The following is a 13,261-nucleotide window of genomic DNA, read 5'->3' on the forward strand; positions in this document are numbered from 1 at the left end:
TTCCTCCTCTCCGCGCCCCCTCCATCCCCAGCAACGCAGAGGTTTTCCGGGGACCGGCGCCCCGGACCCCATCCCCAAACGAAGCTGGGCGCGGCGCCCAGGCTGATTGCTACCCGGAGCTCTGGAGAGACCCCACGCCCAGACTCTGGGGGTGTGGATAGGGTACCCTCGCCCCGCGCATCTGGCCGAGAGGCTGCAAAACGGCTCTGACGCCCAGCGAAGAGCGAGCATCCTTTGAAAAGGGACAGCGGGAGGCTGCTGTTGGCGTCTACCCGGGGCGAAACGCGACCGCCGCAGCCGGCCGGCGGGCCCCACTCGGGCCCCAGCGCTAGCCTACACTGGGGAGGAAAAAAATAAAACCGCGGAATCGCGAGGTCGGCCCTCGCCCAAGTCTCATTAAGGAACCGCGCGCGCCCCCAGGCTGGGAATGCGGAATGGACACGTGGACCGGGAGGGGGAGTTCGAGCGGGGGTGGGGGGGTCTCCGTGGCGCGCGAGTCGTGGGCCGCGCGCTCCGAGGCCACGTGACCACGGGGAATCTGAGAGGGGAGGGCAGAGGAGCTAGCGCGCCCGGCTCGGCGCCCGCTGCCGCCGCCGGGGTGGGCGCTCGATCCCGGACGGGGGAGGAGGGCGGGCGAGCGCTAGTGTGTGTGTCTCTCTCGAGTCATTTACGGCGGAGCAGCCGGCGCGATCGCCGAGGAGGCGGCGGCGGCGGCGGCGGCGGCTGCTTCGTGCAACTGTGCCCCCCACCTCCTCTTCCTTTTTGCTCCTTGATTTTTCTTCTCTCCCCCCACCCCCTTCCCCACATTCGTCCATGGGGAGCCGGCCCTCCTGCCGGCACCTCCTCTCCGCTTGGCCCGGTAGGCACCAGCTGCCGCCTCCCCGGCCGCGGGCTGCGCCGGCGCCCGGTGCCCCGGCCCCTGGCGTGGCGCCCGGGTCTCGCCGCCCGCAGCCCAGGCTGGCGCGGCGCTCCGCTCACCCAAACTGACTCCGCGAGAGGAAGAGAGAGCACGAGCGGATGCCCGGCTGCACCGAGACCTCGGGCGTCCGGGGGCAGGGCGGGGGCGGCGGGGAGAAGGAGGCGTCGGAGACTCTGAACCCCGGAAAAGTTCAAGGTTTGTGCAGGCTCCCCCGGGGAAGGCGAGGAGCGCGGCGGAGCAGCGCGCCCCTCGGCTGAGACAGCGAGACCCGGGAGGACAGGGAGGCGACCAGGGGTTGCCGCGAGCTGGCCGAAGCCCTCTCCATCCCACTACGCTCGCGGCCAGGAGGCTGGAGTCGGCGCTCGGGGCAGGAAAGGCTGGGCTCGGGCGATGTAGCCCGCCTTCCCGCTCCGTAGCTTCTCCAAACCCCATCTTCATGGGGCAGCTCGTTCCGGCCGCCCCACCCTCGCCCCAGCCGCGGTGCCGCTGCCCGGGCAGGCGGCGCTGAGCCTGCCCGTGTGGAGCCCGGGCCCTGGTCGAGACTGGAGAGAGAGCCAAGCAAGGGAGCTCGGCGAAGGGACCAGCCGCTGGCCGCCCACCCCGGGGCCCTCAGTGCGGGCGTTGTCTAGGGTCGTGGCGACCCGCGCCGCCGGTCTCAGCACTGCACGGAAACTTTTCCTTCTCTAGATGGATTAAAGTTGCTTGGATTTTCCCTTTCATTTGCGAAAGAAATTATTCATTTGCGCCTAACCTGGGATTTTTATGCTGGAGCTGCTGCTGCTGTTGCAGGCTGTTCGGGAGGAAGAAAGCCGCGCTATCCATGTGGGGTTACTACCGAAGCCGAAGAAACTGGGGCTTGCTTTGGAAATCTGCACCCTCCAGCGAGTTCGGATTCGAGCTGGGCCGCGGGGCTGGGGAAACGGACACTGGGCTTTAGGCAAGGCTGCGAGACGCTAGTGGCCACCCGGCCCGGGGCCCGCACGTGCGACTCCCCCCCTACTAGCCGCACTGATCCTGCAGGGGGCACCAGACGGGGGGAGTTAGAGGCTCCTCCCGCCCCGAGCGGCGCCCCCACCAGTTCTGAGGGTGTAGCCGGCGGCGCCTGGGACGCCCCCTCCCCTCAAAGTACCCCCAATTGCACTCCCTGGCCCCCGGAGCCTCAGCAGAGACAGCCGGGCGCCCACGGCCACCTGAAGTTGGATGTGACCAAGCCCAGCCTAGGACCAAGTCGTCGTCGACCGCTGCCCCCTGCCGCCCCTTCCTCGGCCGGCCATGGCCCCAGGGATGCCGGGCCGCGGCGGCGCCGCCCTGCTCTGCCTCTCGGCGCTGCTCGCCCACGGTAAGTGTCGCGGCGCGGACTCGGGAGTGAAGATGCGGCGGGTACCGCTGGAGCCGGCAGACAGGAGCCCGGAGAAGACGAACCCCCACCCCCTGGACTCGCAGCCGCCGCTCCCAGCTTAGCATCTCGGGCTGCAGATCGAGTTACCTCTAGCCCCCGCAAACCCTTTGGCGGGAGCGGAGGCTGCGAGCCCCGCCCTGGGGGCCGAATCCGGCCCTGGAAAAGGACGGGAGGGTGCAGGGGTATCCCTTCAACCCTCTCCGGATTAGAAAGAAAGGTCCAAACCCGGGAGTCTTGGGGGCGTGTCCACCCACGGAAATCTAAAGGGACCCGAGGGATCCGGCGGATCGCGTCCGGGCCACCCCTCCCGTCGCTCCCAACCTGGCAACCGGCGGGGCCCCGGGGGAGCTGCTCGGGTCCGCGGGGATTGTGTCTACCCCGCCACTGGCGCGCAGCCGGGTGCGGGGCCGCGCCGCCCACTGCCTCGCTCCCTGCGGCGGTGTTGGAGAAGGGGAGTGGACTGACAGGGGCCCGGGGAGCCGCGCGACTCGCCCGCCCGCCGTCCTGTGAGCTGCATCTAAATGGCCGGCTGAGCCCAGCCGGAGGGCGGGGGTCTGGGCCGCGGGTGCAGGCCGGGGCGGCGGGCGGAGGGAGCGGGCTCCGTGCTTTCTCTCTCGCTCGGGTTCTGCAATCTGTTGCGTCTGCTCCCCAGGCTCGCCTCGGGCTCCGCGGTAAAGGGGGTGGGAGAGGGAGGAGCCGGGGTTGGCGCGCTTTGGCAGTGAGACGGCAGGGATACGGATGGGGGCCCGAGGGTCGCGGAACAGCACCCACCCCCCCACCCCGGAGTGGGAACTCAGATCCGACGGAAGGAGGCTGCAGCGGGCCTTACGCAAGCTGGAGGCGCTCCAGGAGGTCAGGGGCGCTGACCAAGCAGGGAGGGAGAGAGCTGGAGGTGGGGAGGAAGAATGAAGAAAGAGATGCTCCGACCCCTCCCAACGGGAGACGAGCGGAGCTGGGACACCCTTAGCCAACCCGCAAGGGGGTGGGGGACCTGGTTGCCCCACGCCGAGGGGTGAGCCTGGCCAGCCTGGAGAGGGGCTAGGATAGAGGGGCGGAGGGCTCTCCGCATGGGCGGAGGACCATCCATGTGCCGCACTCAGCTTTTGCCCACGTCGACCCGGTTCCTAGGAACATGACCAAGCGGGCCGTGAGCGCGGCCAAGGTCTCTAACCAGCGGCCTCTCTTACCCTGAAAGAATAACAGGAACAGGCTCTGGGAATCTAGGGTCCTGGGGCTAGGAGTGGGTGGGGAACGGTCTGACTTCCCTCTACTAGTAGATTGATTCTCCCCGGCTTCAGGGGAAGGGGGTGGCTCAGGGTAGGGGAGCTGTTTTGCGTTCATTTCACCAAGAACAGCCAATCTCAGTGCTTTATCAGAAGAATGGGCTGGGGGAACGCAGCTGGGAACAAGAAATCTGGGGCTCTGCGTGCAAGACTGCGGGGGGGGGAGATGGGGAGGGGGGCCTCTGGATGTCTGAGCACTGGAACCGCAGGGGCTGTGCTTGTGGCCTGTTCCCAGGGCATTTGGGGGTGCAGTAGGAAGGAAACACAGCTCAAGGCTGGGTCTAGGCACGGTTCTGCCCCCACCCACTGTGTCTTGCTACCAGAATTCCCTTCCAAAAGCCCAGTGAGGGTCCCACCTCCAGGCAGCTCAGACACTCTCAATAGTTCCCACGGTGCACCCTCCTCACCCCTGAGCCTCCTATTAAGGATCCTTTGGCCTCCCTCACCTGCTAGAATCTCACCTGCTTACTAAACCCCAGCTCCACTAGGGCCTCCGTGTCCTGGCTTTGCTTCTCTTGGAGTAAATCTATCTACCTTGCCTTCTCCTTAGATATCGGTGTCTTCTCTGTGCTCAGTTAGTTCTGGAGTAGTGCAGGCAGGCGGTGGGCTTTTTCTGCTCTGTCCCCCACACCGCCAGGGCTTAGCACACTGCCCGGGACACTCAGGGCCCTGGGTGGACAGGTGATTTGTTGTTGTCCAGTCGCTAAGTCATGTCCGACTCTTCGCAACCCCATGGACTGTAGCCTGCCAGGCTCCTCTGCCCTTGGGATTCTCCAGGCAAGAATACTGGAGTGGAAACATGCACACTAACATATGTAAAATAGATAGCCAGGGGAAACTTGCTGTGCGACTCAGGGAACTCAAACTGGGGCTCCGTGACAACCTAGAGGGGTGGGAGGGAGTGGGAGATGGGGCACGAGGCTCAAGAGGCAGGGGATATATGTATACCTGTGGCTGATCCATGTTGATGTATGGCAGAAACTATCACAATATTATAATTATCCTTCAATTAAAAATAGATTTTAAAAAAGAGAAAAATGTAACGTGGACACATTTTGCTGAAAAAAGAAAAGAATACTGCAGTGGGTTGCCACTTCCTTCTCCAGGGCATCTTCCCAACCCGAGGATCAAACCCTAGCGTCCTGCCTTGGCAGGCGGGTTCTTTCCCACTGCCACAGGGAAACCCTAGACAGGTGGTCAGAAGGAAGCAATTTGAGGAGATGGAGCAGGGTCCCCCCATGGAGCAGGCAGTTCCCCCTCCTGGTTTTCTGTCTCCCTTTCCAAGTTTCTTCCCTGAATCCCCATCCCATGCCTCAGTCTCCGCTTCCTTAGGGGAGGGTACCAGCAGATGCTCAAAGTTTGGGAACCACCCCCAGATGGATAAGGCCAAAGAAGTTCCTCCCCCCAAAATATCATCTCCCCTGGGCCTTCCTCCTTCAGGAATACCTAAAACCCGCCCACCGGAAGCATGCCTCTATCAGGAAAAGGATACATGGATTTAGTCTCATTTCAAGCTGGTTGGGTTCTGGGCTCTTCGAAGATGCTGGGGTGGAGGTGGGGGTGTAATTGCAGTTTTTCATGCCTGGCAGGCTCCTGAGGCCGCAGGGCTCTGACCACACAGCCAGACTGGGAGCCAAATAGCCTGGGTTTCTGACTCTGGCGCCATCGAGTGGGGTGACCTTGGGCTGCCTCCCTCATGTTCCCCATCTTTCCCAAGCAGTGTGGCCTCTGGCCCATCCCTCCCATCCTCACTGTCTGTCAAGACTCTGGGCCAATGGCGTCTGGGAACAGCGTCCTGCTACCTTTCAGGGCCCAGCTCAGCCCCGGGGGTGGCAGTCCCTACGCTGCTGTCACCGTCAAGGCTTCTGCCAGAAGGCGTCTGAGAAGGCCACTTCTCTGGGGAGGCCTTCTGCTCCATTTTTAGCTTGGATAGGAGTTTAGTGAGGCATGGTGGTGGTTTAACCTATTCAAGGACTGATTATGTCAGCTTCCCACTCAGTACCCCTCACTGGTTCCCCACTGCCTGTACGATCAAGGATATACCCTTTGCCTTCTTAACATACAAAGCCTTTTCTGTTCATGTCTCAATTTACATCGTCACTTCTCTGGTACTGTCCTCTCTTCATCCTCTGTGCCTCTTTTGAGATATCATTCTTCTCACCTTTCTGCCTTTCTGCTTTTGCACCCACCAGCCCCTCTCTATCTGGAATACCTTGCCTCCAGAAATCCTTACCTTGCCTTCAAAGCCCAACTGAAATGTCACCTCCTCCAGGGAGTTTGCCTAGATTACTCCTTGGCTTATCAGCAGCATCAAACCCCCAACAGAAATAATTGGTCTCTTTCTGGTGCTGCTTTGGCCCCTCATGCTGCCTTCCCAGCACTCCTCAGGAACAGCAGTGTGTGTGTGTGTGTGTGTGAAAGGGTATGTGTGGGCATATTTGTGGTAATATTTATATGTGTACCCCTCCTGATCCCCACATACTTGCATTTAGGGCAGGAGCCATGTCTTGTTTTTGCCCAACTCTCCAGTTCTTGACACATAGTAGGCACTCAGAAGAGATGAATGATGTGGGAAGACAACTCTATTGTGGGGTTCTCACAGTATGCAAAGGGAGCTCTGGGGTGTGGAGCATAAGAGGGCAGAGGGAAGAGACAGAGACACCAGGAAGAGAGCAAGGGGGTGGGGCAGGGCTGTACCACACCCCTTAAGTGGCATATACAGGATACACATGTCTGGGGTGACATGTTATATAACACAGATGTGAAGGTAATGTCTCGTGATGCTCCGAGTACGTGATCCCAAGTGCCTCTGTCCTCACCTTTGTGGTCACCAGCCTGGCTTCTCTTCCAGGCTGTATCTGTGCTCTCGCCACCCCACTGATCACCCAGGCTCTGGGCTCCTTTGGAGATGCAGGAAGGACATGGCAGGAGGACAGGGTCACTGCTGGTCTTGGGAGGCCCCCTCGCTGCTGGAAGTGAGAAATGATGCTCCCCTGCGCCCCCCAACACACACACCCATCTTCCAGGCCACATGGAGCCCTACACAACACAGCCTTGTTAACATTTAAGACCAGTAGGTGGGGATGTGTTATAAACTTGGTGGCAGAAAATGAGCTTTATTGGAATCCATTCTGAAGATAGCTCAATGCTTGGCTGCGGGAGGTAAGGCCACTTTGGAGTACCAGGGCGGGACCTGGGTATCTCCTAGGTCCTCAGTGGGGGCCTGTCTGAAACCGATAGACCCCTCAAGCCTGAGATCAGTCGTAAGTACTTGTGATGCTGCAGACTGAGACCCAGAGAGGCACCAGGGCAGAGGGATGGAGTGGCCGGTGGAGGGGGTCTCTCTTTGTTGCCCTGCCCACAGTGATGTCCATTCACAACCCTGAAACTAAAAGAGATTGCAGAAGCTTCAATCCAGCCCTCGTGTAGAGGTGGAAATGGACACTCAGGCAAGGACCAGCCAAGGTCATCCTGCCAGTTCATTCTGGAAGCAGAACTAGTGCCGGAGTCCAGCTTTCGAGACTGGCAGTCTGCTCCTGGCCCCGTGGCAGAGGTTCCACCTCCTCTGTCATACCCTCTGTCTGCGGCTTCGGCTTCATGCAAAGATACACTTCTGGCCTCAAGCTAGCCTCGGGTCCCACACAGTCAAGATAACCAATCACCAGTAGTGTTAACAAACCTTGCCAAGTACTCCAGAGGGCACGTGGATGGGCTCAAAACCTAGTCGTCAACTCCTTTTCATGAGCTTGAAGTCCAGTTGGGGAGAGGAGAAAAAAGACTCTGATTCTGACATTCGAGGCAGTCTGGAATCAGAGTCCCCAGCATCCAACAGATAGGGCTTCAAATCCGGACTTGGTCATCACCTGCTGTGTAGCCACAGAACAGTCACTCTTCCTCCAAGTCTTGTTTTTCTCCTCTGCCGAGTGACAGCGGGTGATGCCCAGCCTGCCCCCCTTCCAGTTCACTGGCTGTGCCACGGAGAAGCCTCTGGTCACCTCCCTGGTCTTCCCATCCTTGGAGACCAGCCACGGATGCTAACGACTGGATACGATTCTTCCTCTCTGGCCCTTCCCCAGGTCTTTACTTCTTCTTTGCCAGTGCTCAGCACAGAATTTTAATAAGAGATTAATGAACCAGTTGTGGGTTTGTTGTGTTTTTGTTTTTTGGAAAATTTTTTTTTTCTATTTTCCTGCTCTGTCTTTTTAAATGAAAAGTGGGCCTCCTTATCATCAATTCACCTGGCGATGCCATACTCCAGCAGTCCCCAAGGATGGGGCAGTGTATCAGGGAGCACCAACGCTCTGTCAGATACCGCATCCATCTCCGGAGGATCACAGGGCTGCCAGGGTGGGAAAGGATGCCCTAAGATAGGTGTGGCCTCGCGGGAGACAGGCCGAGTGTCCAGAAGTCATTATCTCCTTTCCTCTGCTGTGTTCACCCTTTTCTGATCCACCACCACCTCCCCAGCTCCGCCTTCCCACACCTCCACCCCAGGCCCTGCTGGCTGGCAGACAACCCAGCAGGATGAAGTGGAAAATGGAAGCAATTACCTGGATTATTCAATGCTTGTTACACAAATGAATGAATGCAAGAATGAATAATTCAGTGCAAAAAAAAAAAAAAAAAGGTAATTGAAGAAAAAATTTTTTGTCCAAATTATCTAGATAATTATCTGCTTTTGCAAAGTTCTGCTTTTACTCAAACTTGAGTCCTTTCTGCTTCATTCTCGCCCACACTTTTTTTGGCCCATGAGGGTGGACAACTGGTTACTGTCTTCTCTTGTGTGATTTCCTGGTCCGTTCAAGCTGTAGGGCAGTGGGCAGGCTGTGTGCTTGCTGGAGGAATTTCTCAGTTTGTGTCTGTTTCCTGAGCCCACCATTTAGGATCCTTGGGGCTAGGAGAGTCACCTGGATAGAGGATGATGCTCAAAATGGTCCAGGTTCTCAGAGGCATCTCATCCAAGGATCCAGGTCTGAACATCATCAGACCCTATAGGATGGGCCCCTCACTCTGGGAGGGAACAGGCAGCCAGGGCACCCTTAAGCCTGACCCCCTTCCCAGGGACACCACCCTGGAGGTGGTCAGCCCTTAAACAGAATCAGCCAGAGTCACATTGAGTGACAGCCTCACTGCTATTCTGGGGGAAGAGGGGAAATGATTCCTGCCCACAGGGAGTGCCTCCTATGGCAAGGGAGACACTCTCATCTTCAGAGAGACCCCAGTCTGATGAGGGAGGCCCCAGTCTGACAAGAGAGGCCCCCATCTGATGGGAGGGGCACTGCCCCAGGCCTCAAGGGTGGCCTTTGTCCTCCTGCACATTGAGGGTCCGATGGTGAGAAACAAGATGACCTTGTTGGCCCAGCAGTTGTAGGACCCCACTTTTCAGGCCTCCCTTCTCCTTCCCCTCAGCCTCCAAGGCTGTTGACGAGCCTGGCTCGGGGCCAGAAGCAAGTGTATTTTTGGCATCTTGGGACAGATGATGCTGCAGACTTGTCACGGCAGGAGAACGGTGTCGGTGGGAGCTGGCAGTGCAGTGCGCTCAAATGCACGCCCACACGGTCACGGGCACTCACCTGGATGCTTGAGGCTCCCAACAGTTCTTTGGAGTTTAGCTTCGCGATATTTGATTCTCCCAGCAGCCGCCAGGTAAAGGCAGCAACTATGATCCCATTTTACAGAGGGCAAAGCTGAGGCCCAACGGAGTCCTGGCCACACCAGCTCTTGCCGTCAGGTTTTCTGACCCTGAATATGGAGGTCTTCTTCCCCTACCCCTCTGTTTCATGCATATAGGGAATCAGCCCAGACAGGCACCAATGGCCACATGCCCACGTACCTGAGTGAGGCCCACCTATCCCACCCCACTCAGCTTGCCAGTCCTTTAAATGAGTCACATTCTTTTTTATGTCAGAGCCTCTGTACATCCTGTTCCCTCTGACCAGAACACTCTCCCACCCCATCTCCTACTCAGCCTCCAGGCCCGAGTGTATCCACACTTCCTCCTGGAAGCCCACCAGATTCTGAGTTGAACACAGACCCACCATCCCCTGCCACCCTTTCGTTTTGCCTTTTTTGTAAACTGCACTGCCTGGCCTCCCTGCTGGCTGTAAACTTGGATGGACCTTGAAGGTATGGATCACTTGCCTGCTGCTGTATCCCCTGGGGCCTATCAAGATGTTAGGAATAAAGTAGGCATTTAATGGTTTGTCAGATGAGTCAATGGACATACAGTCACTCAAATACATGTGGCAGAGACCTCTTCCTTGTCTCTCAGCAAGTATTCAGCTAGTGGCTACTGTTCTAGTTACTTGGTCTTAATCCATGAATATAGCAATGTAGCAAAAAGTCCTGTACTCCTGGAGCCTTATTCCTGTGCAGGTGGAAGGGAGGCAGATAGTAAGAAATAAATGTGAAAGTGCAAGTCGCTCAGTCGTGTCCAACTCCTTGTGACCCGATGGACTGTACAGTCCATGGCACTCTCCAGGCCAAGATACTGGAGTAGTGGGTAGCCTTTCCCTTCTCCAGGGGATCTTCCCAACCCAGGAGTTGAACCCAGGTCTCCCGCATTGCAGGCCGATTCTTTACCAGCTGAGCCACAAGGGAAACCCAAGTAATAAATACATATGATAAATAAATTATATGATGTGTTAGAAGGCAACGAGAACCAAGGAAAATAAGAAAAAAGGTAGGGCATGGGAATTGGGGCTTCCAGTGTGTGTGAGTCTGTGGGAAGGGGTTGTGCAGTATTTATAAATGAATGGTTACTTGATTAAGTGTCATTAAGCAGACATGAATGAGTCAAGAGAACAAACTAAGCGAATGCATGAATATCACACTTGGACCAGTCCTAGGGCAGGGCTGAGTACCATTCCAGACAGCAAGGAGCCAGAGGGGCTGAGCACGGGGGAGGTATTGTGGGCTGGGGAGGGTGCCGGGAGGTTAGGGGAGTAGGGAGGCCCTTGGGAGAAAATGAACTGGTGAGTGAAATGGGGAGCCGTAGCAGGCTTTGGAGTGGGAGTGACCTGAGCTGCTGGGAGCTGCAAGCTTGCAGAGCTCCAGACCTGTGGGGTGGAGAACCCACCCCCGGCGCCACAGAGAGGGACCTTCCTCTGCTCTCTTTATAACCCCTTGCCCCTCACCATCCTGGCTGTGACTGTCTTTCCTGCCATCCTGCGGCCATCCTGTCAGAGGCAGGACCACGGTGTGCAGGGGGCAGGCTGCTGCAGAGACCACCCAACGATTGGCAAGGCTGGCTTCCAGACACATCCGGCCAAATTGGCAACGGCCATAGGCCTATTCTGTGGGCTCAGGCCTCCTGTCTATAAAATGCGGCTGCAACCAAACCCAGTCTGTTCAGATCTCTGAGAAGTCCCAGGGGCAACTCCAGATCACCTGTTGCTTTGACCCCCTCTGCTTGTCCATAGCATGTCTGCCGGGGTTCGGTTGGTCACCTCCTCCTCCCACGTCCAGCCCCCTGCTGTCATGAGATTGCAGGAGCCCACGCCTCTTAGCCAACACGGTGAACTGCCTCCAGGCTGACCCACACTCTCCCCTGCCCTGCCTCCCCTGGGAACAGAGAGACATGTGGGGCCTTTGTCCAATAGGAAGGAACTCTTGGATAGGGAATAGGAAATTTTGCCATTTTCTCAGCTGCCAACACAGCAGAGAAATGATCTCAAATTTTCTGTGGCTATTCTCTGCGGGAGAAAAACTGCCAGCCACCAGGCCCTTCCATGAAGCCTGATGCTGGGCAAAGGGGGCTGGAACTGGAGGGGGTGGTCAGATGAGAAGCAGGGGTGGGGGCCAGGCTGGCTTGGCACAAAGGACTGGGCTCACCACTTGGCTGCAGCCTTCCTGTCTGGGAAGCCCTTCCCCACCCAGCCCCGCTGACCATGCACATGGGTCTGAGCAGCAATTGGACTATCTAGTTACCTTCACAGTCACTTACTACTAACAGAGCACCTGATATGTGTCATGGCCTGTGCTGGACACCCTTGGAGCCAGCAGTCGGCTGTCCGGTTTCTCCTGAAGCTCAAAATTCTCTTTTTCCACCCCCACCCTCTCCCTGTACTGAGCTCTAACACCAAACTGCCTGGCTTTGTCCATCCCCTTGTGATTTCTGGGCCAGTTGCTTAACCACTATGCCTGTTTCCTCATCTGAAAATGATTATAAAAACATCCAGCTTAGAGGGCTGTTGTGATGATTGAGTCATTATTCCAAGTCAAATATTTAGAATAGCACCTGGCACAGAGTGTCCGAAAATGATAGTTCTCAGTATTATTGTTACTGATATTATCAGCGCCTGCCAGACACCGTGTTAAAAATGTGAAAATGAAGACAATACAAGTCCTGTCCCACGAGGAACTTCTAAGGTGGTGTCCTGAGGAGATGAGCCGCTTCTGCACAGACTGTGATGAAATTCTGCCTCGGATGTGCTGGAAGGGATACAGAGTCCGTGAAGGGAGAAATCGTGAATCTGCTGGAGAAATCAGAGGAGGCTTCGGGGAGGAGATGCCACTGCAGATGGCTTTAACAAGCTCAGGAATCCTGCCTCTCAAGACTAATCGATCAGCATCCATTGTGTGTTCAAGACCCTGAGGGAGACAGAAACACAGGACAAAAGTTGTCCCCGGCTTACCAGCTCTGAGTCCAGCATGGAAAGAGCCACAGCTGCCTGTGAGGGAATAGCAGGCCAGGGGGCTAAGTGTAGGGTAACCTGGATGATCTCTTAAGATTTCTCAGAACTTTGACCCTGTGTTCCATGGAGCACGAGGGAGCTGTGGAGCACTGTGGAGCGAGGGAGTGGCTTGATCAAAGCAGAAATCAAACAACAGTGACTTGACTGGGGGCAGTTTGCAGATGGTAGCAATGCTAAGAAAGGTATTCGAGGAGCTGATCTTGGGGGCTGAGAGTAAGGGCTCTTGGGATGGGGGATGACCACTGGAAGTCATCAGAGGTGCCACCGCATGGCAGAAGGCCCACTCTGAGAAGCAGGGAGGTGGATCTGAGAGCTGGCTCTACCTCTTAGCTCTGACCTCTCTTTTCTACTCCTTGGTTTCTGCCTCTGTAAGACCAGATGGCGGGCTTCCCAGGTACTGTGAGTGGTAAAGAATCCACCTGCCAATGCAGGAAAAGTAAGAGATACTGATCTCTGGATTGGGACAATCCCCTGGAGAAGGAAACGGCAACCCACTCCAGTATTCTTGCCTGGAGAATCCCAAGGACAGAGGAGCCTGGTAGGCTACAATCCATGGGATCACAAAGAGTCAGACACGACTGAAGTGACTTAGCACAACATTGGATGGCAAATGGGGAGTCCATAGCGTGTGGCTTAGTAGTTGGAGTTTTTTTGTTTATTATTATTATTTTAGCAGCTGAAGTCCAGAGAGCAGAAGGGCTTCCCTTCCTAGGAAAGCAGTCTCAAGCCTCGCCCCGCCTTCTCGGGACCTCTGCCTCCCTGAGTGGAGGAGGCCTTCCTGGGAACGCAGCTAGCCCCAGCCCACGCAATGCCAAGGTGGTACCTGGCCATCAAGGCTATGGCATCTCAATATTTGCATCTCCTCCACAGCAGCCCCAAGCTGGGCGTAAAAGCTGCCTGTATACCATCACAGCAGGCAGCCGGTGCCATTGCCAGAAATAAGATCTAGGGGTGTAAGAAGTTT

At 56.9% G+C, this 13,261-nt stretch overlaps 1 protein-coding gene across 1 annotated transcript in view; it reads left to right on the forward strand.

The window, feature by feature from the left end:
• The first annotated feature begins 798 nt into the window (after positions 1-798).
• The window catches only part of TMEM132E (transmembrane protein 132E), a 62,427-nt gene continuing 49,964 nt past the window's right edge, over positions 799-13,261 (forward strand). The window contains exon 1 of the mRNA XM_070390449.1: positions 799-2,258. Coding sequence (XP_070246550.1) covers positions 2,192-2,258 — 67 coding nt within the window. The 5' untranslated portion in view covers positions 799-2,191. The remainder of the gene's footprint in view (positions 2,259-13,261) is intronic.

Source organism: Bos mutus, chromosome 19 (genome assembly GCF_027580195.1).
Source record: "Bos mutus isolate GX-2022 chromosome 19, NWIPB_WYAK_1.1, whole genome shotgun sequence".
In the NCBI taxonomy this organism is placed as follows: domain Eukaryota; kingdom Metazoa; phylum Chordata; class Mammalia; order Artiodactyla; family Bovidae; genus Bos; species Bos mutus.